A 25,143-nucleotide genomic window follows, 5' to 3' on the forward strand; every position below is an offset into this window, starting at 1 on the left:
GATTTTTGCTAAGCAAGTGCCACTTGATAGCACTGTTGATTACTGAAGATGAAGAGGAGACTGATGGTGCAATCATTGGCTGGGTTGCATTTGTCCAGCTTTGTGTGTTCAATACATACATGAACATTTTCCACATTGTCGGATAGATGTACTGGAACAGATTGGCTAGGGACGCAGTAAGTTCTTGAGCACACACCTTCTGTACAATTGCTGGAATGTTGTATTCAACCATTTCTTGATATAATGGGGAGTGAATCAAATTGCTTGAAGACTGGCATCTGTGATGCTGGAGACCTCCTGAGGCGACCAGGATGGTTGCAAATGCTTCAGCTTTATCTATAACACTGATGCGCTGGACTCCCCCATTTAGCTATCCTATTTAGCACAGTGGTAGTGCAATGGATGATATTGTTAATGCGAAGCCAGGACTTCCTCTCCACACGAACTGTGCGGTGGCCACTCCTACTAATATTGTCATGGACAGATGCATCTGCGACAGGCAGGTTGGTGAGGATGTTTTTTTCCCCGCTTCTTGGTTCCCTCACCCAGTCTAGTAGTTATGTCCTTTAGGACTGTGCCAGCTCAGACTCTACTGGTGCTACTGAGCCACTCTGGCGATCCCAGAGTACCTTCTGTATCCTTGTTACTCAAGTGCTTTCTTCAAGTGATGTTCAACATGGTGTGGTACTGGTTAATCATCTGCGATTGGGGGGAAAACATAGTTATCGTCAGGAGGTTTCCTTGCCCATGTTTGAAGTCATGTCATGAGACTTTGTGGGTTGCAGAGCTAATGTTGAAGACTCCTTGGAGAACGCCCTCCGGCATACCACTGCACCACCATCTCTGCTGCCACCAGATGGTGATGGTGGTTTCTGGGATATTAATGCTGAGTTGTCATTGCCACGGTCAATGCTGGGTGGTCCATTCGCAACTCTTTGGCTTGAAGACAGGGCATTTAAGAGTCAACCACATTGCTGTGGGTCTGGAGTCATAATAGTCGTATTTTACCCGACAATCCTTCTGTGGTCATCGTTAGACTTTTAATTCCAAATTTTTGTTCTGTTCATATTCCACTATCTGCCATAGTAGGGTTACCCTGGGTCTCTGGATTACTAGTCCAGTGACAATACCACTGCATCATTGCCTCCACATGTGATCTTGGGGGATTAGAGTTTAGGATTGTCAATTATCAACTAATTGTTGCATCAGTTAGTGGATCACATGAGACATTCACTATGTTAAAATAAAAATACCAAAAATCGGACTATGCATATAAATTTATTTACAGTTGAACAATATGTCAATGCAAATAGACCCAACATGATCGCATTTATTGTCATTTATTAATTAATTTTTAAAAAAATTTAAAATACCCAATTCATTTTTAATTTCAATTAAGGGGCAATTTAGCATGGCCAATCCACCTATCTGCACATCTTTGGGTTGTGGGGGTGAGACCCATGCAGACATGGGGAGAATGTGCAAACTCCACACAGACAGTGACCTGGGGCCGGAATCAAAACTGGGACCATAGCGCCATGAGGCCGCAATGTGTTATTTATTAATGAGAATAGAATCAGTGCACAAAGGACCAAAATGTCCCTTTTTAGTTTAATAAATGATGGGACTTAGGAAGAAATAGTCTTTTGACCATTTTACTGCTGTAAATTGTATTTTGATATACATATTCCTGATGGGGCTGAGTTTGCAGCTCCAGTTGGAAGTAAATTTCAGCAACTCCAGCTTATGCTGTGGAAGATACTTAATATTACAATTTTTGAAGTTAACAATTAAACTGAGTATATGGTAAATCCCACACCTCGATAGAATTAATGAGGAATATGTTTTCGCATTCCTCCAAACATGCCCCTAAATGGGTCAACAATCAGAAACAATTGTCCATTCTAATGACAGTACTCATCAGTTAATTTTGCCAGTTATGATGCAAAAGCAATACATTCCCCTGGAGATAAAATTGACTGAAGCCATTTTGAAATCTGATTATTCTTCTCTATGCAAAATCAAATATTCTAAAATATGAAAATTCCATAACTTTTTCCAGCCAAGTAATACATTGTATGGAACATTTATTTAGAGGAAAAAAATGTATAACTACTGGGCTAAAATTAAATGTTTTCAAATAATAATTTTGGTGTACTACAAGTGGAGCTGTTAATTATCCCAATGTTATTCTGTTTCTCTCCAGATTCTTTGAAATGTGCATATTTTTACAGGTTCAAAACTAGAAATAACTTGCAGAGTATTGACTGAACTTCATCCAACAGTTTCGATGATTGTGTACTGGCTAGCCAATTACAGTTTTATTGAAGACTACAGCAAAAGTGCTAGGGTTAAAGAAGTTCACACGTATGTATTCTTCAACTTATTTTAAAAAAATGTTTCTATTCCAATTAAACTTCGGGAAATGTAAGATTGCTTTGCTGTTCATGGGGCTTCTGGTCACCGTTTTGGGCAGGAAACATACTGTTTCGTCAAAGACTGCATTGTGACACAATTAATTACATATTCATTTACTTTTGGCAACCGGGAAACTGATGAGGATATAGACCAATGTCTATTGTTAATTGCTGATAGGAAAGTAACTATTGCATTAGTCTCTGTAAGATACCTTGTGTGAGTTTGCCTATGGTTATTGTCTGGCGTTCTTCACAATTTTTGTATCTAACACAACCTTACAATTAACAGTGACATGGGAATACAGGATTGAATCTTGCTGAAAGGAGAGGCAAGTTGCTGAAAGGAGAGGCAAGTTGTTGAATTTTTCACCTTGCACTCATCAGGACAGATGCAAGAATGCCACATTTCAAATAATCGTGGCAATTCATACTGCAGGAGGAAAGGATGCAAGCGTCATGAAGAAATGCAGCACATCAAAGCTAGACTGTGGGACTCTAGCTACATTGATCAGATCATTGCTCACTCTATGTTACGCAAACTCAGCAATGGACCAAAAGCCACCACTTTCATTCCTGAAAAGTGCCTTTGAACAAGAAGAAGCCATTTCTTACTGCTAATATGTAATGGTATGTGAGTACTATTATTCTCCAATAGCTGCCATCAGCCCAAAGACACATTCTGCCTACCATAAATGTAGGTTGTAGATCCCAATGATTTGGCTGCTCGAATCAAACAACACATTCCTTCAGCTGTCTTTAATAAGTCTGTACTCAACCAGTCCACAAAACTTACATAAACCCAAAACAATACATTTGCTGTTAGATTTCCCGTAACAGCCCCCCCGAACAGGTGCCGGAATGTGGCGACTAGGGGCTTTTCACAGTAACTTCATTGAAGCCTACTTGTGACAATAAGCGATTTTCATTTTTCATTTTCAGATGCCATTTTGCAATTGGCAGACATTTGCTGAACAATCCTGAATACACTAATAGCTACAATAGTGCCCAATTTAAGGTAATTAGTCAAGCTTGTGTCATGATATGCAGCCACACACACAATGATATACAGACAAGCAGCTAATGGACACAGAGAACAGGACATGACCAATAAGCAGCCAGGACACTCCGGAGTGGGATCTGACTATAAAAGACACGAGGCACTCACACTCCTCCTCTTTCCATTGATGAACATCGAGAGAGTCAGTCAAGGGTGTTGTTACAATGTCACACCTCCACCACGTGGCTAAGAGCTAGTTTGGTTCAGTCAGACAGAGAACCCACACTTAAGTTAGCAGAGAGTCAAACTCACAGAGAACTGTGCTAACTGTGCTATTAGTTCAATAAACCTGATTGAACTAACTTCATGGTCTGGAGTATCTTTCTGATCTAAGCTGCATCCAGTTGCAGCCAGTATTAGACCAGTGTACCTAACACGACAGTTCGTATCTTAGAAGCAACATACATTCATATACAGGGACCAGTACTCTGCAAACAAAAGGACTATGTTGAAGCCTTGCCTTTTTTTAATTACCTGAAACTTGGGGAGCCTATAGTTCCTTATAGGCTTTCTATATGGCAACACTTCAGCCAATCCAATTTGATTTGCCAACCAACCTTCTGTCGTATAAATTGTGGTGATCATTTAAAATGTGGCTAACTTACTTTTGTCCTGATGAGTGCAAAATGATAAACAACATTCTGCAACATGTCTCTCTTTTCAACAATATTCAGACTTCTATCTGTATTCTGACGTAAACAAAATTACTGCCCCGTTCATGTCCGAAATGCTACTGAATCTTAAATTGAGAAATTAGGGTGGCAGTCCAATGACTGCAGTACAGAAAACCTCCAACTTGGAAAGAATAAAAGTTGAGGAGATAAATCAAGAAGTAATCATTAGATGTTGCCAAATTTGCACTTCCAAAATCCTGCAGATTACTGGAGAACCAAAAGACTGAAGGGGAGGGAGGGGGGGGGGGGGGGGGGGGGGGGGCATTCTGAATATACTGATCTTTGAGGTCCTAAGAAAGAATGAATAAGATAACATTATTTTGAAACTAAAACTCATTGAACTGTGAAGATGTGCAAAGGAGGAATAGCATGAAAGATGGCATGTTTTAATATTAGAAAAAACATGAGGGCAAACTTCAGAGGGTTAGTTATTTGTTCATAGTCATAAAGCCAAACAATAGGTCTTGCAGCTAGGTGGAGTTCCTTGAGTTCAGTCAACAGATATTCATCGACAATGTGAATCATTTTGGGCAGGATTTTCCCTGCAACCCACCGCCTGTTTCAGGGATGCAGCTTGTCATTGGCTGGCAATGGGGTTTCCCGTTGAATGCACCCCTTGCCACTAGGACCTGCTATCGCCATGGGAGATCAAATTCAGGGTCTACAATGATGGTTTCTGTTTCCCCATGCCAATCCATTGGTCTTCAGCTGTTACTCCTCTGTGTGCTGGTTTTAACCATGAGCTGATCGCTGATGGGTTGCAGGGGTAATTGAATAAGGCCAGGCTTAGGTTGAAATAAACCGTCTCCAGAAGCTTGCCTGTTGAAACTATCCTCCTGATGTGGGGGATGGGGGACAACAATGTTGCTCAGGCCTGGGAGCCAGTGGAGGTGAGTTGGTTCACCTGATGAGCATTGTTGAATTGAGTTGCACATTGATAAGTTTGGTGTGAACAGATTGGTGCCTGGTACCACACTTGAGTTTGTGATGGCAAGAACATAGCTTATTAGAGCCTGTGATCCTCAGGAGATAGCAGCCAGTTTACTGAGGAGGGTATTGCAGGTTTTGTTTTTCTACAGCTTGATAAAGTGTTGTTTGTATATGAGTATTCTGTCACAAGTGATACCTAGATAAACAGGATGGAGACGGTGCTTTAGTCTGATTGCAGATTAAATTTATGTCCAAAAAAATTCTCCTTCATGGCTCAATTCACCCGAGCATACAGTGGAAAGGTTTCTTCAGTGTCATGTGTGAAACTCAGGACCAAGCACCAAAATGAACTTAATGCAAAAATAGTAAATGGTATAGAAAATGAGAACTCTGATTAGTTCCTCTTTAGAGAAAGGTTAGCCTCATATCAGGCATTTATATTTACAGAAGTTCCTGACCTGAATATTTGGATTAAATAATTGATTTAAAAAAAAAAAAAATGTATTTTATTACAAACATATATCAAAACAGGTTACAACAAATAAACACTCTGGAAAGCATACTTCCCAGCAATCAACTATACAGATCTGTACACTTTTTCAATCTTCCCTCCCCCCCCCCGTGTGACGAACAGCTCCTCAAACATGGTCACAAACATCCCCCACCTTTTCTCAAACTCTTCTGCTGAGCCCCTTAACTCGTACTGTATCTTCTCCAACTGCAGGCAGTCGTACAGGTCACCCAATCAAGCAGCGACCACCGGTGGCGATGTCAACCGCCACTTCAGTAAAATTTGCCACCTTGCAATCAGAGAGGCGAAGGCCACGCTATCGGCCTTCCTCCTCTCCATGAGCTCCAGCTTCTCTGAAAGCCCAAATATCGCCATCAAAGGGTCCGGGTCTCTTCCCCGCCCCCCCCCACTATCCTGGCTAGGATCGCAAACACTTCCGCCAAGAATCTTCCCAATTTTTCGCAACCCGAAAACATGTGGACATGATTCGCTGACCCCTGCCCACACACGTCACACTCATCTGCTACCCCCTGGAAGAACCCACTCATTCTCGCCCGAGTCATATGCACACTGTGCACCACATTAAATAATGATGAATAAACCTGAGACATCCAACACTGGACTTGGACATCTTGCATGCACATGTAGGGGTGGCATGGTGGCACAGTGGTTAGCACTGCTGCCTCACAGCGCCACAGACCGGGGTTCAATTCCAGGCTTGGGTGACTGTGTGGAGCTTGCACCCCCCCATTGTCTGCATGGATTTCCTCTGGGTGCTCTGGTTTTATCCCACAGTACAAAGATGTGCAGATTAGGTGAATTGGTCATGCTGAATTGCCCCTTGGTGTAGGTTAGGTGGGGTTGCAAGGATAGAGTGTGGAAGTGGGCCTTGGTAGGATGGTCTTTTAGAGGGTCTCTTTTAGAGAGCTATAGGAATTCTATGATTCTGTGATGTGGCTGGCACATGCATGTTGCTTATTGTTGGCCCTTATCATTCTGAGTACAAAGGTCCATCATCTTGTTTGATGAGAAAACTCAGATTTGAGCTGGTTAGTGGGATTTTTTTCATAGAAATTACAGTGCAGAAGGAGGCCATTCAACCCATTGAGTCTGCACCGGCCCTTGGAAAGAGCACCCAGCTTAAGCCCATACCTCCACTCTATCCCAGTAACCTGATCTAACTTTTTGGACACTAAGGGGCAATTTAGCATGGCCAATCCACCTAACCTGCACTTCTTTGGACTGTGGGAGCACCCGGAGGAAACCCACGCAGCCACTGGGAGAAAGTGCAAACTCCACACAGGCAGTCACCTGAGGCCGAAATTGAACTCTGGTCCCTGGAGCTGTGCAACAGCAGTGCTAACCACTGTGCCACTAACGATAATCCAGTGTTGTGTGTCTATTATCATTGGTTGTAAATAGGTAAGTAGCTCCTGTGGAAATTCTACATGTGACACAACTTCTATCTTGGGTCGATGGGTTCATGCTGTGGTCAGATGTATAGTGCCACTTCATTCCCAGATTCTATTCTCAGTTATGCTACTCACCAAGCTGCTTATGACAAGTTTGGTATAGCTGTTGCTCACCTAACAAACATTAAACCCACACTCATCAGTTGTTTAATGATTATCTAGTGACTGTTCTTTTTATGAGGAGATAAGTAACCTTTTTGGGGCTCAAAATTACTTCAAAGTGATACCACTGGCAATGGAAGTTCAGAATTAAATCAGTCCTCTGATGTAAGTTAGATTATAAAGAAACTGAATAAGGCAAGTCCATAATTCTCCAGAGCTCTACTGATAACTGATCAAACTGTTTGTTTAATGAACAAATGGGGTAGACTTATCATGGAGAGCTAGGTTTCTTTTCATTTATCTTCTACCAGTGCTCCCAGACTCGCGGACGTCCCGTCCAAGAACAAGTCCTTCAATTTCACAATTCCTGCTCGTTGCCAAGGTTGGAATCCCCCATCTATCCTTCCCGGGACGAACCTGTGGTTGTTCCTTATCGGGGACCACACCGAGGCACCCGTCACCCCCCTATGTCATCTCCACTGCCCCCAAATCCTCAAAGTCGCCACCACCACTGGGTTTGTGGTGTATTTTTTCGGGGAAAACGGTAACGGCGCCGTCGCCAGTGCTTTTAAACTTGTTCCCCTACAGGACGCCATCTCCAGCCTTTTCCACGCCGCTCCTTCTTCTTCCCTCATCCACTTACATATCATAGACACGTTGGCGGCCCAATAGTAATCACTCAGACTCGGCAGTGCCAGTCCCCCTCTGTCCCTCCTACACTGCAGGAACCCCCTCTTTACCCTTGGGGTCTTTCCAGCCCACACAAAGCTCATAATACTCCTATCCACTTTCTTGAAGAAGGCCTTTGTAATCAGTATGGGGAGGCACTGAAACACGAACAGAAACCTCGGGAGGACCACCATTTTGACTGCCTGTACCCTACCTGCCAATGACAGGGGCACCATGTCCCACCTTTTAAAGTCCTCCTCCATCTGCTCTACCTGTCATGTCAAGTTAAGTTTATGTAAGGTTCCCCAGTTCCTAGCCACCTGGATCCCTAGATATCGAAAGTCCCTTGCTACTCTCCTCAGCGGCAGATCGTCTATTCCCCTGCCCTGTTCCCCGGGGTGCATCACAAATAGTTCACTCTTTTCCCATGTTCAATTTGTATCCCGAGAACTCTCCAAACTCCCTGAGTGTCTGCATTATCTCAGGCATCCCCTCCACTGGGTCCGCCACATATAGCAGCAGATCATCCGCATATAATGACACCCGATGTTCCTCTCCTCCTCTAAGCACCCCTCTCCACTTCTTAGAGCCCCTCAGCGCTATGGCCAATGGCTCGATTGCCAACGCGAACAGTAACGGGGACAAGGGACACCCCTGTCTTGTGCCCCTATGTAATCGGAAATAGTCGGATTGTTGCCTGTTTGTAACCACGCTTGCCACCGGGGCCCCGTACAGGAGCTGAACCCATCTGATGAACCCCTCTCCAAATCCAAATCTCCTCAGTACCTCCCACAGGTAGTCCCACTCCACTCTATCGAATGCCTTCTCTGCATCCATCGCCACCACTATCTCCGCCTCCCCCTCCGGTGGGGGCATCATCATTACCCCCAGCAACCTTCGTATGCTGGCATTCAATTGCCTCCCTTTAACAAACCCTGTCTGGTCATCATGTACCACCCCTGGGACACAGTCCTCCATCCTAGTCGCCATCACCTTGGCCAGTAACTTGGCGTCTACATTTAGGAGGCAGATGGGCCTGTATGACCCGCACTGCCGCGGGTCTTTGTCTCGTTTCAGGATCAACGATATCGTCACCTCCGACATCGTCGGGGGTAGTGTCCCCCTTTCCTTAGCCTCATTGAAGGTTCTCGCCAGGAGTGGGGCCAGTAGGTCCACATATTTCCTGTAAAATTCCACCGGGAACCCATCTGGTCCGGGGCCTTTCCTGCCTGCATGTTCCCGATTCCTTTTACCACCTCCTCCACCTCAATCTGCGCTCCCAGACCTGTCACCTCCTGCTCCTCAACCCTCGGGAACTCCAACTGGTCCAAGAAGTGCATCATTCCCTCTTTCCCCTCCGGGGGTTGGGACTTATACAGCCTCTCATAGAATGACTTAAACACCCCGTTCACCCTCTCCGCCCTCTGTTCCATCCTTCCCTCCCCGTCCCTAATTCCTCCGATCTCTCTCGCCGCCCCCCTCTTCCTAAGTTGTTGGGCCAGCAGTCGACTCGCCTTTTCCCCATACTCGTATTGTATTCCCTGTGCCTTCCTCCACTGCGTCTCCGCCTTACCCGTGGTCAGCAAGTCAAACTCCGTCTGTAGTCTCCGTCTTTCCCTGTATAAACCTTCATCTGGGGCCTCCGCATATTGCCTATCCACCCTCCGAATCGCCCCGATCAGTCTCTCCCTTTCTTTACCCTCTTCTTTCCCCTTGTGGGCTCTTATGGAAATCAGCTCCCCCCTAACCACCGCTTTCAGCGCCTCCCATACTACTCCCACCTGGACCTCTCCATCATCGTTGACCTCTAGGTACCTTTCAATACATCCCCTCACCCTTCCACATACCCCCTCATCTGCAAACAGTCCCATGTCTAATCTTCAAAGTGGGCGCTGCTCCTTCTCCTCTCCTAGATCCAGATCCACCCAGTGTGGGGCGTGATCTGAAACGGCTATAGCCGAATATTCCGTTCCTGCCACTTTTGGGATCAGCGCCCTTCCCAGGACAAAAAAATCTATCCGGGAGTATACTTTATGGATGTGGGAGAAGAAGGAAAACTCCTTACTCCTCGGTCTAGCAAATCTCCAGGGATCTGCTCCTCCCATCTGCTCCATAAATCCCTTAAGCACCTTGGCCGCTGCCGGCCTCCTCCCGGTCCTAGATCTGGATCGGTCCAGCACCGTGTTGAAGTCCCCCCCCCCCCCCCCCAATGCCAAATTTCCCATCTCTAGGTCCGGGATGCGCCCCAACATACGCTTCATAAAACCCGCGTCATCCCAGTTCGGGGCTAGATTCCCTTCTAGCTAGATTGCTCCCCCATATTGCTTCCGGGAGTCAGCAAACTCTGTCTGACCTCGGCTTCCCCCGTTTACCCTAGGCTTCCCTGCGTGTGGGGCCCCCTTCCTTCCTGCGCCCACTTTTCCCGCCACAATTTCCGTAGCGCGGGAGAAAAGCCCACGCTTCCCTCTCGGCCCTGCCCCTAATGGCGCTGTTCCCTCTCCCCTTCCCTGTTCCCTTCCCCACCGGCGCCCACATTTCTTCGTGTCTCTCCCCCCCCCCCCCCCCCCCCCCGCCCCCCCGGGGGTGGGGGAGAAAACATTCTCCCGGCCAACATTTTTACAGATAAGCTCTCCCCCCTTTACAATTCCTTGCCACCACCTCGCTACTTCTTTCCAAACATCCATTCCTCAAATCTAGTCCAACTTCTCTTCTTGAATAAACGCCCACACCTCCTCCGCCGTCTCGAAGTAGTGGTGTTTGCCCTGGTGTGTAACCCACAGTCTTGCCGGCTGCAACATTCCAAATTTCACGTTTTTCCTGTGGAGCACCGCCTTGGCCCGATTGAAACTCGCCCTCCTTCTCGCCACCTCCGCACTCCAATCTTGATACACGCGGATCACCGTGTTCTCCCACCTGCTACTCCGTGTCTTCTTAGTCCATCTCAGGACCATCTCTCTATCTTTGTAGCGGTGGAACCTCACCACTATTGCTCGCGGTATTTCCCCTGCCTTCGGTCTTCTCACGAGGAACCGGTGCTCCCTCCACTTCCAGGGGGCCCGTCGGGGCCTCAGCTCCCATTAAAGTATGGAGCATCGTACTCACATACGCCCCAACATCCGCTCCCTTTGACCCTTCGGGAAGACCCAAAATTCTTCCTGCTCGAGCTATTTTCCAGGGCTTCCAGCCTTTCTATACACCTCTTATGTAGTGCCTCGTGCGTCTCCGTCTTCACCACCAAGCCCTGTATCTTGTCTTCATTCTCGGCTGCCTTTGCCTTCACTCCACGGAGCTCCATCTCCTGGGTCTTTTGCGTCTCCATCAATCCCTCAATCGCCAGCAACATCGGCGCCAGCACCTCCTTCTTGAGCTCCTCCACACATCGCCGGAGGAACTCCTGCTGTTCCGGGCCCCATACCATCTGGGCTCCCTCAGCCGCCATCTTGCTACTCCCTTCTCTTCTCTGCCGCTGCTCCAGAGGATCCTCCGCAATCTGGCCACTACTATCGCTTCTTTCCATCCACACCCGGGGGGGAGTCCTTCCTTTATCGCCTCACACTGAGTTGGGCCGTGAAAAATTTCCGTTGGGGCTCCCGATAAGAGCCCAAAAGTCCGTTAAAACGGGAGGTGCCGAAACGTGCGACTCAGCTGGTCACCGCCGCAATCGGAAGTGAGAATAAAATAAATTACATGAACAAGTTAAAGCAGTGTCTTTATCTAAACTGGTGACCTCTATAAATGTTGGCTGTGCAAATGCATGTCCAAACTCTGGAAGGTGATAAATGATTTGACCCTATGGAAAAAGGCACGTACTATGTTGGGAAAACAAAAATTCCACAACCACCTTTCTCAGTAGCTTTTGTTTGGAGATTCTGGGCTTGATCTAACGGCCATGTCATGGTAGACGTGAATCTGCACGAGGTGGTTAGATCGCGGGAGAGTCCGAAATTAGGAACCGTACAGGATGCCGATTGATTTCTGATCTAACCAGCCCATTCCCGTTGGTCAGATCCGGATTCTGCCGTGATGTGGCGAGAAACCAATAAAGGCCAATCCCCATCCCATTAACAGGAAGGGCCCCCTGTTGAACAGCCTCCCGTGATCTAACCGGCCACCAGTGAGCAGTCACGCGGGTGCCCTTTACAACATCTTTTTAAAAAGGGGAAGCTGATGCAATGGCTGCTGTGGCGATCGGAGGAACTGAGTAGCCATCTTCAAAATTGGACAAGTAGCCAGGGGCGCCGTGGTGGGTCACTGCCCCAGTGCTCGGAGCGGGGGGAGAGGGAGGGCAGTTGGGGGGGGGTGGAAAGGCCACCATTGGTTGCCCTGGGATGGGGTGGATGATGGGCTCAGTGCCTGCGCGTCTGTCATGCCATCCCCCAGATGGTGTATACCCTTACCTGAGGCAACTTCAGCTGCTGTCGTCGGTCCCCCCTGAACACCCCAAGGACAGAGCCGTGTCGCAGCCTCTTGCTGCACAGTTGAAGGCTACTGCTAATAGGGAATTGCCAATGTTATTTATGTGAGCACTCACAACTCCCCAGTGAATAGACGTGCCATGTCAAATGTGAGTGTTAATGGTTAGCACCCCAGAGGCCCTGGTGGGGCCAAGGGTGCATGTGCAAGGCGAGGTGCCTCAGCACAACGGGCTCATTGGATGGCACCCGAAGAGATGGCAGGGAATGTAAGGGTGAGGCAGGCCTGAGGGGACTCGAGGGTACCGAGGTGACTGTCGGTCCCCCACCCTCTTAAATTTCTTACAGATATCAGATGATGGATGATATTATGGACCCCGCAGCAGCTGCCCTCGCTGTGGTGGTGGCCGGTGGCAGCTTAGGCGGCCAGGCAGTGGCAGAAGTGTGGACAGAGGCTCGAGGCTGCAGCCCATGTGCATGGGCCCGCCCAACAACCTGAGGAACTGTCCCAGAGGGGTAGAGCAGCGATATTCCAAGTGTACAGGCGTCACTGGTCGTTTGAGGAGATGTCGGGCAGCATGTGCCGCCAGGAGGCTTCGCCTCAACAAGGGGATGGTGAGGCACCTGTGCCATGTCTTGCGGACTTGGCCTCACATGAAGGAGGAGGACACCCGAACTGGTGGCCATCAAGGTGATGGCACCCCTGAACGTTTATGCCTCGGGTTCATTCAGTGACTTCATTGCAGTGTTACTGTCAACCTAGTTGTGACATTAATAAAGATTATTATTCCATGCTCGAGCAGGGACGTGTGCAGCTTATCCCAACCAAAGGCCCACAAGTGTATCCGTGAAGTCACGGGTACCCTGTTTGCCTAGGAAGTTGACTAGATAAACTTTGACCTGGACCAAGCCCACCAAGATGCCCAGGCAGCAGGATTCTCCGCCATCGCCTGCTGCCCCAGGTGCAGGGATGAAATAGATGGCACGCATGTCACCTTGCGCACACCGGATGTTCTGGGAGTGCTCTTCATTAACAGGAAGGGTTCCACTCTCTGAAAGTTCAACTTGTGTACTACCACCACCTCAAAATCATGCAAGCTTTCCAGGGAGTGTGCAGGACAGCTGGATCCTGTGACAGTCTGTGATCCCTGGCGTCTTTGAGGGACAGCCCAGGATGACTGTTTGGCTCCCTCAAGGATGAGGGTACCTGCTTCAGAACAGGTTACTGATGCCAGTACGGAAGCCAGAGACTGATGCGGAAACATGCTATAATAAGGCCCATGTGGCCACTCGGTCTGTCGTTGAATGGGGCATCTGACTGCTGAAAATGTGGTTCCAATGCCTCGACCGCTCTGGTAGCATCACTACAGTACACCCCTTGGAGGGTTGCCCGCTTTTTGGTAGTCTGCTGTGCCCTCCACAATCTGACATGCTCCAAGCCACTGGGACATGCTCTGGTGCGCCTCGGCAATGCCCACCTGAGATTGGGACATGTTTCGCAGCACCTCTGCAAGGTCCACCTGTGCCAGGGACAAGTGTCTCAGTGACCCTCAGCCATGGCCGTCACTATCTGAGCCAACGCCTTGGCATCACCACTCATGCTGCTGATGTTGTACTCCAGGTTTTCCACTGCGGACGCCACCCTCGCAGTGTTGGCCACGCTGCCACACATTGCTGCCGCCATCTTCGGCGCCCGTAGCCTTTGGGACTCATCCAATCAGCTATGGACTCGCTGGAGTATCGCTCACATATCCCTTTTGGATTGGATTGGATTGGATTTGTTTATTGTCACGTGTACTGTGGTACAGTGGAAAGTATTGTTCCTCATGCAGATCAAACAGATCATTTAGTACATGAAAAGAAAATACGTAATAGGGGTACACAATGTAAATACATAGACACCTGCATCGGGTGACTCATACAGGAGTGTAGTATTGTTCAGATCAGTCCATAAGTGAGTCGTTTAGGAGTCTGGTGACAGTGGGGAAGAAGCTGTTTTTGAACCTGTTTCTGCGTGTTCTCAGACTTCTGTATCTCCTGCCCGAGGAGTAGGTAATCTCACGGCTGCACCCTGGCGTTTGCATCAACTCCAGGATAACCTGGTTCAGAGGCTCGGTATCTGACTGGGACCCAGCTGGGTCCTGGGATGCAGCAGATTGCCAACTGTTGTCTCCGCTGGATGTTCCTGCCTTCACATGATGTGCATCAGCAGTTGTGTGGTGCTCACCAGATTGTGCCTCAGAAGCTTGTTCACTACATTCGCTCACCGAGGTGGGTGTCACTGCATTAGTGGAAGGTGGGGATGACAGCTGTGACACCGCAATGCTGGCATCTTTGGGTTTTCCTCCGAAGTGTTCTCTTGGGAGGCGGGGGCACCCTGCATAGGCTGGCACCATCGGATGGAGATCCTGCAGGAAATTGGACACGTGGTCATTGGGAGGGAAGGATCATTATGTCTGGCATGAGCAACTCGCATCTGGGTGGGGGCTGGTAGATACTGACCTCTGCGGCGTAGACCAAGCTCGACATCAGTGACCACTCTGCCACTCTCATGAGGGGATGAGAACTGTAATCTTCGACACCCTGCCGCCCGTCTGGACCGTTTCCCTTCTGTTATGGGGCAACTTCTCCTGTGGGGGCAGATAGAGGGCATTATGAGCTGTACACTTCATGCGTGATGGGGGAGCGGTGAGATGCTGGAGGAATAGGCATGGGAACCACTGCTGGGAATGTGCTGGTGGGTGCCAGGGTGTGCTGGCGTACAGGTGCAGTATTGTGCTGGTGGGTGTGCGATGCCATCTGCACGGTCGTCGGTAGGGGGGGGGGTGGATGGCAGGTGGGACCGGTGCCAGGGGGCTGATGCCAACTCACCTATACAACACGGACGTTATTGAGCTTCTTGCGGCACTGAGTGGTGGTCCTCCTGGTGAAACTCCCCGCGCTGACGGTCGCTGCCACTGCCTCTCAGGCAACACTGACTATGTCCACCTGGAGTTCAATGCTTCCAACAGTATGGCCAGGTCGGCATCTCCAAATAGTGGAGCTGGTTTTGTGCGGTGGCGTATCTTGGTGATCTCTGGGGTTTCCTCTGGGAGGTCAGTTTAAGAGCTGTTCAGGGAGCTGCTGGGCACGGTCTTGGCAAATCAGCTGGTGGGACAGTCATTTCCAACATGAAGCCGGCGGGGCATTATCACTGGCCCTAATTGGCATTAGACAGGTGACAGTCTCACTGGGTTGGCTGTCGGGAAGCATCCGACAATTCTTGTTCACTACCACACTTAGAAACTTTTCCGTTAGATGACTTTTAATCTTTATTAATGTGACATACTCGAGGCACTGCTCAGGATCATGGTTCTTGATAAATTGTTGAGGCATTAACCCTGTTGTGATCTTGATGTTATTGTGCAACAGCTTAATGAGATCAGTGAGTAATCCATTTTCTCATTACGTAGACAAGTGAATTAAAGTTATTGGAAATTAACTATTCAACATGATTACTCACCTTAATCCTCAAAATATGAATGCATTAGTATGATGTCTTAAAATTTTGAACGTTTTAGTGCCGAAAACCACAATGTGTATTTTGATTCTTTCTCATTCATGTCCCTTTGATTCGCTAGTGAAAGAAGAGACAAGAAAGCAGCTTATGTTGAAGTTGACCTAAAATTTTCAGAAGTTAAAATAAAGGATTTTGAAGTAAATTTTCAGTGTGTTGTCTTAAGTGAAGAAATAGAACAAGAGAGATTTGTTTTCATCAAGCCAGCAGGTAAGTTCATCCTAATTGAGGATAAAATGAATGGTAATGTCAATCATCCCATGATTTAATTTACAGCCAGTAGAAAATAAGAGATTTGACTTTCTAGAGGTTCTATAATTAATCACAGTCCAATTGAAAAATAAATAAAAGACAATTTATTCATTTCGCTAAAAGTGGTCTGTATTAATTCAGGGGATTTGACTGCTGAATACAAATTTTCATCTGAATACCATAACTCTCAACTTTAGCTATTCTTTTCGGAATTAGTTTCTAGAATCATTACAGTGCAGAAGGAAGTCATTCGGCCCATTGAGGCTGCACTGACCCTTCGAAAGACCACTCTACCTAGGCCCAATTCCCCGCCCTATTTCTGTAACCCTACCCTAAGGGGCAATTTGGCATGACCAATCCACGTAACTTGCACATCTTTGGACTGTGGGAGGAAACCGGACTGGCACCCGGAGGAAACCCTCGCAGACACGGGGAGAAAATGCAAACTCCACAGAGATGGTCATAGAGGCTGGAATTGAACCCGGGTCCCTGGCATTGAAGCAGCAGTGCTAACCACTGTGCCACCCCGTGTTGTTGTGGATTGCTAAATGTGGGGTGGAATGCATAAGCTGGAGAGCACCGTTTGGTCTTGATGAATATGTTTTCTCAAATGGCCATCAAACGAGACTGAAGGAGGTTGTAGAAAGTTTGTATTTTATCAACTTTTGCTGTAAGATTTCAGAGAATCATAGAATTTACAGTGCAGAAGGAGGCCATTCGGCACATCGGCCCAGGGGCTGGTTTAGCACAAGGCTAAAATAGCTGGCTTTTAAAACAGACCAAGGCAGGCCAGCAGCGCAGGTTCAATTCCCGTACCAGCCTCCCCGAACAGGCGCCGGAATGTGGCGACTAGGGGCTTTCCACGGTAACTTCATTTGAAGCCTACTTGTGACAATAAGCGGTTTTCATTTCATTTCATTTTCATCGAGTCTGCACGGCTCTTGGAAAGAGCACCCTACCCAAGGCCACACCTCCACCCTATCCCCATAACCCAGTAACCCCACCCAACACTAAGGGCAATTTTGGACACTAAGGGCAATTTAGCATGGCCAGTCCACCTAACCTGCACAGCTTTGGACTGTGGGAGGAAACTGGAGCACCCGGAGGAAACCCATGCACATACGGGGAGGATGTGCAGACTCCACACAGACAGTGACCCAAGCCGGAATCGAACCTGCGACCCTGGAGCTGTGAAACAATTGTGATAACCACTATGTTACCGTGCTGCCCAATTTATTTAAAACCATCAACCTACTCTTTTTTAAAAATATATATTTATTAAAGTTTTTTAACACAATTTTTCTCCCTCACAAACAATAACACCCCCCTCGTAACAAAAAAAAAAGAGAAATCGCGCAGAGCAAGATATATACATGGCAAAATGATATATTTACACAGCTTTGTACACTGGCCCTCTCCCGTACGTGCCAGTTTCCCTAACCCTTCATGTTATCGCTTGCTCATCGCCCCCCCCCCCCCAGGACGTCCCCCCCATCCCCCTCAAGGTTGCTGCTGCTGCTGATCGACCTTCCTCTAACGCTCCGCGAGATAGTCTAGGAACGGTTGCCACCGCCTGTAGAACCCCTGCGCAGACCCTCTCAAGGAGAAATTAATCCTCTCCAACTTTATGAACCCAGCCATATCATTTATCCAGGCCCCCAGGCTGGGGGGCTTCGCCTCCTTCCACAATCCACAGGCGCAAGATCCTTCGCCGGGCTACTAGGGACGCAAAGGCCAGAATGCCGGCCTCTTTCGCCTCCTGCATTCCCGGTTCGTCCACTACTCCAAATATTGCTATCCCCCAGCTTGGCTTGACCTGGACTTTCACCACCTGAGATATTGCTCCCGCCACTCCTCTCCAGAACCCCTCCAGTGCCGGGCATGACCAAAACATATGGACATGGTTCGCCGGGCTCCACGAGCACCTTCCACATCTGTCCTCTACCCCAAAGAACCTACTCAACCTCGCCCCTGTCAAGTGCGCTCTGTGGACCACCTTAAATTGTATCAGGCTGAGCCTGGCACACGAGGAGGAGGAATTAACCCTACCTAGGGCATCAGCCCACAGACCTTCCTGGATCTCCTCCCCCAGCTCCTCCTCCCATTTACCCTTCAACTCTTCTACCAGCGCTTCCCCCCCTCTTCTTTCAACTCCTGGTGTATTTCCGACACCTTGCCCTCCCCGACCCATACACCCGAGATCACCATATCTTGAACTTATTGTGCCGGGAGCAACGGGAATTCCCTCACCTGTCGCCTCACAAAAGCCCTCACCTGCATATATCTAAAGGCATTTCCCGGGGGTAACTCAAACTTCTCCTCCAGTGCCCCTAGGCTCGCAAACGTCCCGTCGATGAACAGGTCCCCCATTCTTCCAATCCCCGCCCGATGCCAGCTCTGGAATCCCCCGTCCATCTTCCCCGGGACAAACCGGTGGTTACCCCTGATCGGGGACCACACCGATGCTCCCATTGCACCCCGGTGCCGTCTCCACTGGCTCCAGATCCTTAGCGTTGCCGCCACCATCGGGCTCGTGGTATACTTTGTCGGCGAGAGCGGCAGCGGTGCCGTCAACAACGCCCCCAGGCTCGTTCCTTTACAGGACGCCATCTCCATCCTCTTCCATGCCGCCCCCTCTCCCTCCATAACCCACTTGCGGATCATCGCCACATTTGCTGCCCAGTAGTAGCTCCCCAGGTTTGGCAGCGCCAACCCTCCTCGGTCCCTACTGCGTTCCAGGAACCCTCTCCTTACTCTCGGGGTCTTATTCGCCCACACAAACACCATAATACTCCTGCCTACTCTCTTAAAAAAGGCCTTCGTGATCACGATGGGAAGGCACTGAAACACAAACAGAAACCTCGGAAGGACCACCATTTTGACCGACTGCACTCTACCCGCCAGCGAGAACGGTAACATGTCCCATCTTTTGAAATCCTCCTCCATTTGCTCCACCAACCTCGTCAGATTCAGTTTATGTAGTGTCCCCCAACTCCTGGCTATCTGGATCCCCAGATACCGAAAGCTCCCCTCCGCCCTCCTCAGCGGTAGGTCCCCTATCCCTCTTTCTTGGTTCCCCGCCTGTAATACAAAGAGCTCACTCTTCCCTACATTGAGCTTATAGCCCGAAAACTCCACAAAAACTCCCTTAGAGTCTGCAGGACCTCCACCATCCCCTCCATTAGATCCGCCACGTACAGCAACAGGTCATCCGCATATAGCGACACCCGATGCTCTTCTCCCCCTCGGACCACCCCTCTCCATTTATTAGACTCCCTCAATGACATGGCCAATGGCTCGATCGCCAATACGAACAACGGGGGGACAGGGGGCACCCCTGCCTCGTCCCTCGGTACAGTCGAAAGTACTCCGACCTCCGCCGGTTCGTCACTACACTCGCCATCGGGGCTCTGTAAAGGAGCTTGGCCCAATTGATAAACCCTACCCTGAACCCAAACCTGCGCAGCACCTCCCAGAGGTACTCCCACTCTACTCGGTCAAAGGCCTTCTCCGCGTCCATAGCTGCCACGATCTCCGCCTCTCCCTCCTCTGATGGCATCATTATCACGTTTAAGAGCCGCCGCACATTGGTGTTTAGTTGCCTGCCCTTTACAAATCCCGTCTGGTCCTCGTGGATTACCCCCGGGACACAGTCCTCGATCCTCGTGGCCAGCACTTTTGCCAGCAACTTTGCATCCACATTGAGGAGCGAGATCGGCCTGTACGATCCACATTGCAGTGGGTCCTTGTCCCGCTTTAGGATCAAAGAAATTGTCACTTCCGACATTGTCGGGGGCAGGGTCCCCTCCTCTCTTGCCTCATTAAAGGTCCTCACCAGTAGCGGGGCCAACAGGTCTGCGTACTTCCTGTAGAACTCCACCGGGAATCCGTCCGGTCCCGGGGCCTTCCCCGCCTGCATGCTCCCCAAACCCATGCTCAGCTCCTCCAACCCAATTGGTGCCCCCAAACCAGCCACCTCTTGCTCCTCCACCCTCAGGAATCTCAGCTGATCTAGGAATCGTCTCATCCCCTCTTCCCCCGCTGGGGGCTGGGATCTGTACAGCTCTTCATAAAAGGCCTTGAATACCTTGTTTATTTTCGTCGCACTCCTAACTGTGGCTCCCCTTCCATCTTTGACACCCCTATTTCCCTCGCTGCCATCCTCTTACGGAGCTGGTGTGCCAGCATCCGACTAGCCTTTTCCCCATACTCGTAGGTCACCCCCTGCGCTTTCCTCCACTGTGCCTCCGCCTTCCCTGTGGTCAACAGGTCAAACTCCGTCTGGAGCCGTCGTCTTTCCCCAAGTAATCTTTCCTCCGGGGCCTCTGCGTATCTCCTGTCCACTCTCAAAATCTCCCCCACTAACCTCTCCCTTTCCATACCCTCTGTCTTCTCCCTATGAGCCCTAATGGAAATTAGCTCTCCCCTGATCACCGCCTTCAACGCCTCCCATACCACCCCCACCCGCACCTCCCCGTTGTCGTTGGCCTCCAAGTACCTTTCGATACACCCCCTCAACTTCCCACACACCACCTCGTCCGCCAGCAGTCACACATCCAGCCGCCACAACGGGCCTTGGTCCCTCTCCTCTCCCAGCTCCAGTTCCACCCAGTGCGGGGCATGGTCCGAAACGGCTTTAGCCGAATACTCCGTCCCCTCCACCCTCGGGATGAGCGCCCTACCCAGAACAAAGAAATCTATCCGGGAGTAGGCTTTGTGTACATGGGAGAAGAAAGAAAATTCCCTGGCCTGCGGCCTTGCAAACCGCCATGGGTCCACTCCCCCCATCTGATCCATAAACCCCCTAAGTACCTTGGCCGCCGCCGGCCTCTTTCCAGTCCTTGATTTGGAGCGGTCCAGTGCTGGATCCAACACTGTATTGAAGTCCCCTCCCATTATCAGGCCTCCTATCTCCAGGTCCGGAATGCGCCCCAACATGCGCTTCATGAATCCTGCATCATCCCAGTTCGGGGCGTATACGTTTACCAACACCACCCAGGTCCCTTGCAGCCTACCGCTCACCACTACATATCGCCCTCCATTGTCCGCTACAATAGTCTTGGCCTCAAATGACACCCGCTTTCCCACCAATATTGCCACCCCTCTATTCTTCGCGTCCAGTCCCGAGTGGAATACCTGTCCTACCCATCCCTTTCTTAACCTGACCTGGTCCGCCACCTTCAGATGTGTCTCTTGGAGCATGGCCACGTCCGCCTTCAGTCCCTTTAAGTGTGCGAACACTCGAGCCCTCTTCACCGGCCCATTCAGGCCCCTCACATTCCACGTTATCAGCCGGATTGGAGGGGCTCTCACCCCCCCCCCCCCAACGCCCCGCCGACTAGCCATCTCCTTTTCTGGGCCAGTCCCGTGTCCACTTCTCCCTCACCCTCCAGTCCCGACCACCTCTTCTGTGTCCCATTCCCTTTCGGCCAGTGCAGCAGCAACCCTTTTTCCCCTCCCCCCGCTAGACCCCTGTCTAGCTTTTATGCTCCCCCCATGTCACTCCCGTAAGTCAGCTGACGCCTGCTGACCCCGGCTTCCCCCGCCGTCCCATTGGCCTCCCCGCGTGGGAGTCTCCTAATCCATATGCATTCCTTCGTTCCCCTTCCCGCCTTTCTTCCCGCGCGCGGGGCAAAACCCCGCACTTTCCAAAGCCCGCTCCGCCCCCTCTGGCGCAGCTCCTGTCTCTCTCCCCCAGCCCATGTAACATTTCCTGCGCGTGATTGACCCCCTATATACAACAACCATCACACATCAAACCCCAAAACATCCCCCCCACCCTCACAAACCCTCAGTTAGAGTCCAACTTTTCGGCTTGTACAAAGGTCCATGCCTCTTCAGGCGTTTCAAAGTAATAGTGTTGGCCCTTGTATGTGACCCACAGTCGCGCTGGCTGCAGCATTCCGAATTTCACTTCTTTCCGGTACAACGCCGCTATGGCCCGGTTGAAACTCGCTCTCCGCTTTGCAACCTCCGTGCTCCAGTCCGGGTATATTCGGATCTCTGCATTGTCCCACTTACTGCTCCACTCCTTCTTGGCACATCTCAGGACCCACTCTCTGTCCGTGAACCGGTGGAACCTCACCACCATCGCCCTTGGCGGCTCATATGCCTGGGGCTCCTTTGCCAGCACCCGATGTGCCCCGTCCAACTCCAGCGGCCTCGAAGGGGCCTTCGTGCCCATCATCGCCTCGAGCATCGTGCTCGCGTATGCCCCGGCATCAGCCCCCTCCACTCCCTCAGGGAGACCCAGGATTCGCAGATTCTTTCTCCTCGACCTGTTCTCCAGGTCTTCGAGTCTTCCCGCCCACCTCTTGTGTAGCGCCTCGTTCTGCTCCACTCTCACCGTCAGGCCCACGAGCTCGTCCTCGTTCTGACTGACTCTTTTCTGTACCTCCTGGATCTTAGCTTCGTGGGCCTTCTGCGTGATCCCGAGTCCTTCAATTGCCGAAAGCATAGGCGCCAACATCTCTTTGCGCATCTCCTCGCGCTGCTCCTCGAAGCAGCGCTTGATGAACTCCTGCAGCTCCCCTTTGTCCCTGGCCGTCGCCATTTTGTTTTCTTTCCCTCGCTTCTCCCGTTGCTCCAGTGCCGCTCCTTTGGCCGTTACACTTCTGGTCCGTTTCATAGAAGTTGGCAGTGTTTGCTTCACCAGTCTGCCCCAAAAAGTCTATGGAAACTCCTGAAAAAGGTTTGAGAGTCAGCTCCAGACGGGAGCTGCCGAATGTGCAACCTACTCCTCCATGGCCGCCACCAGAAGCCTCGTCCCTGTTTCTTCAATGGCCTTGGTAGATCTTTTCACAGTTGTTCCCTCTGCTGCTAGAATTCACCTTTGATAGAGTCAAGCCAGATTGCAGCTTTAAGCTTGCCCTTCCTCTGCCTGCATGTTGGAAGAGGCCCTCGTCTACTGCTGCAGCTCAAGCCAAATCTTTCACTGTGTCTGCCGGGTCTGGTAGCCAAAAGACATACCACTCCTGGGGGACACTGTCAGGGGAATGCTGCAGCCTTCTTCCCACACCGGGAAATGTCAAACAAATGCCATGGGGGCCCTGTAAAAGAGCCCAAAAGTCCGTTCCAAGTGGGAGCTGCCGAATATGCGACCTAGCTCTGCATAGCCGCACCCGGAAGTCCAACCATCATCCTACTCAATGGTTGGACTTGAGTATCGGCTTCTAAGAATTTCATCATGCTTGAGACTATTTTTCCAAAACTTATATATCCTAATTAAAAGTTATCCAGAAACGGAAGTTGTCAGCAGTAAAATCTTCAGTTCATGATGATATGGTCTGATGAACATAGCTATTTGAAATCATAAAACCTTACTAAAAAGTTAACTACTTTATAGAATACTTTAATAATGCAGCTATGTTATTTGAAAAATGTTGGTGGATCTTAATGCAGAGGTGGTCCCAGTGAAGTTAAAAGATGCACAATCTTCCTGGCCTTGAAGCAATATACTTGTTTCTTATGAAGCCCAAGCGTGTTTGTGCGTTTAGCCTCTTCCCATGTCGTCTCCAAATCCATTGTTAATCTACAGTTTGGGGAATAAAATATTAGAGATGGTGCCTTTAATCTCGCTTTTAGTATCTGTTTATAGAAATCAACTGAATTCCATGGATATAATTCAGCCATGAATGCTGAATTATATCATTTTTATTTGGTATAATTGTTTCTAATTCAAATCGTTCTGTAATATGTGCTGGATTATTAAATTCACTCTGGTTACTTTGTGGGCTGAAATTTAAAGAGCCGGCAAAAATTGAAACCGCTACTCGGACCCATGCTGGTGAATTTAAATTTCTGTTCATGTGTGGAAAAGGTCTGCGTGGATTAGAAATCCGCAAATCTTCAATTATCCCACCATCAATATGGCAGCGTGTGCTGCTGTAGAACACATTCTTTAAAAATGTTTTAAGCACATGCACAAGCAAACATATTTGAGATATTTAAAAACGATTGTATTTCCATTAGTTAGGGTCATGTCACTAGCTGGGAGGATTAATTCAAACCAGCTCGGGCAGCACGGTAGCACAAGTCGGGCAGCACGGTAACACAAGTGGCTAGCACTGTGGCTTCACAGCGCCAGGGTCCCAGGTTCAATTCCCCGCTGGGTCACGGTCTGTGCGGAGTCTGCACATTCTCCCTGTGTCTGCGTGGGTTTCCTCCTGTTGCCACTTCGCACCGGAGTCGCCAGTAATGTTGCTCTTTTTAACTGGATACTGATATGACAGTTATTAATGATATTTTTCAGAGTCGCCAGGTATCAAATGATACCACCATAACGTTTTACCGGATAGCGATCAAAGACCAAACAACCAGTTAGTTAGCTCAAGTTCAATGATAGTTTATTACAGACAAGAATTACTTCCACATGCATAAACGTAAAACACTACAAGCTAAATTACACCTAACACTACAACAACCTGTACTTAACTTCAGGCACCCGGCTTTATGCAGAGGAACAAGGCCTTTGTTCGGATCTTGCGTGGCTGAGTCTGGAGAAGTGACTTCGTTTCTGCTGGGCTCATCCGTCTGGTAGCGATCGTTGGTCTTGAACTTGTCATCTGGTCGTGATGCTACACTTGGTTTTAGGTGTAGGTTGGGGCCAAGAGAGACCGAGCGCCTGGGCCAAGAGAGACTGAACACATGGCAGTGTCTCTCTTTATCCTTCTGGGGTTTTGCGCTCTTTTGGGCGATCCTTAGCTTTGGACCCAATAATTCAGCAGGCTTCGATTACTGCCTTCGATTTTGGCCAATAAAGGGGCGGGTGCCTTGATGGCGGGGCGTGTCCTGAGTGGTCATTGACCTTGGCTTTTTGGGCTCCCTGAGCAAAGGGAGTGGCGCCGATGAGTCTGTTTCTGTATCTGTTAACTGAGTACAGGTCTTTGGTTCTGGGGAAATGGGCCATTAGAATGCAAAGTAGCTGGGGGTTTTGGTAGCGTCTAGTTATCTGAGTTGCCAATATACATAAGCTCTGAGCGCCTGAGTCCTGGGTTGACCATATTTCCCATGGTCCTTTGCAGGTGGCCATATTTCCCGGGATCCTTTGTAAGTGGCCACCCCAGACGGCTACATACCGTCCTTTTGATCC

General features: G+C 49.4%; 1 protein-coding gene across 1 annotated transcript in view; it reads left to right on the top strand.

The window, feature by feature from the left end:
• Positions 1 to 25,143, top strand: part of LOC140391428 (interleukin-1 receptor type 2-like) — a 64,647-nt gene that overhangs the window by 27,342 nt on the left and 12,162 nt on the right. Inside the window, exons 3-4 of the mRNA XM_072475955.1 lie at positions 2,235 to 2,367; positions 15,865 to 16,010. Of these exons, the coding sequence (XP_072332056.1) occupies positions 2,235 to 2,367; positions 15,865 to 16,010 (279 nt within the window). The remainder of the gene's footprint in view (positions 1 to 2,234; positions 2,368 to 15,864; positions 16,011 to 25,143) is intronic.

This window comes from Scyliorhinus torazame, chromosome 15, assembly GCF_047496885.1.
Source record: "Scyliorhinus torazame isolate Kashiwa2021f chromosome 15, sScyTor2.1, whole genome shotgun sequence".
Lineage (NCBI taxonomy): Eukaryota > Metazoa > Chordata > Chondrichthyes > Carcharhiniformes > Scyliorhinidae > Scyliorhinus > Scyliorhinus torazame.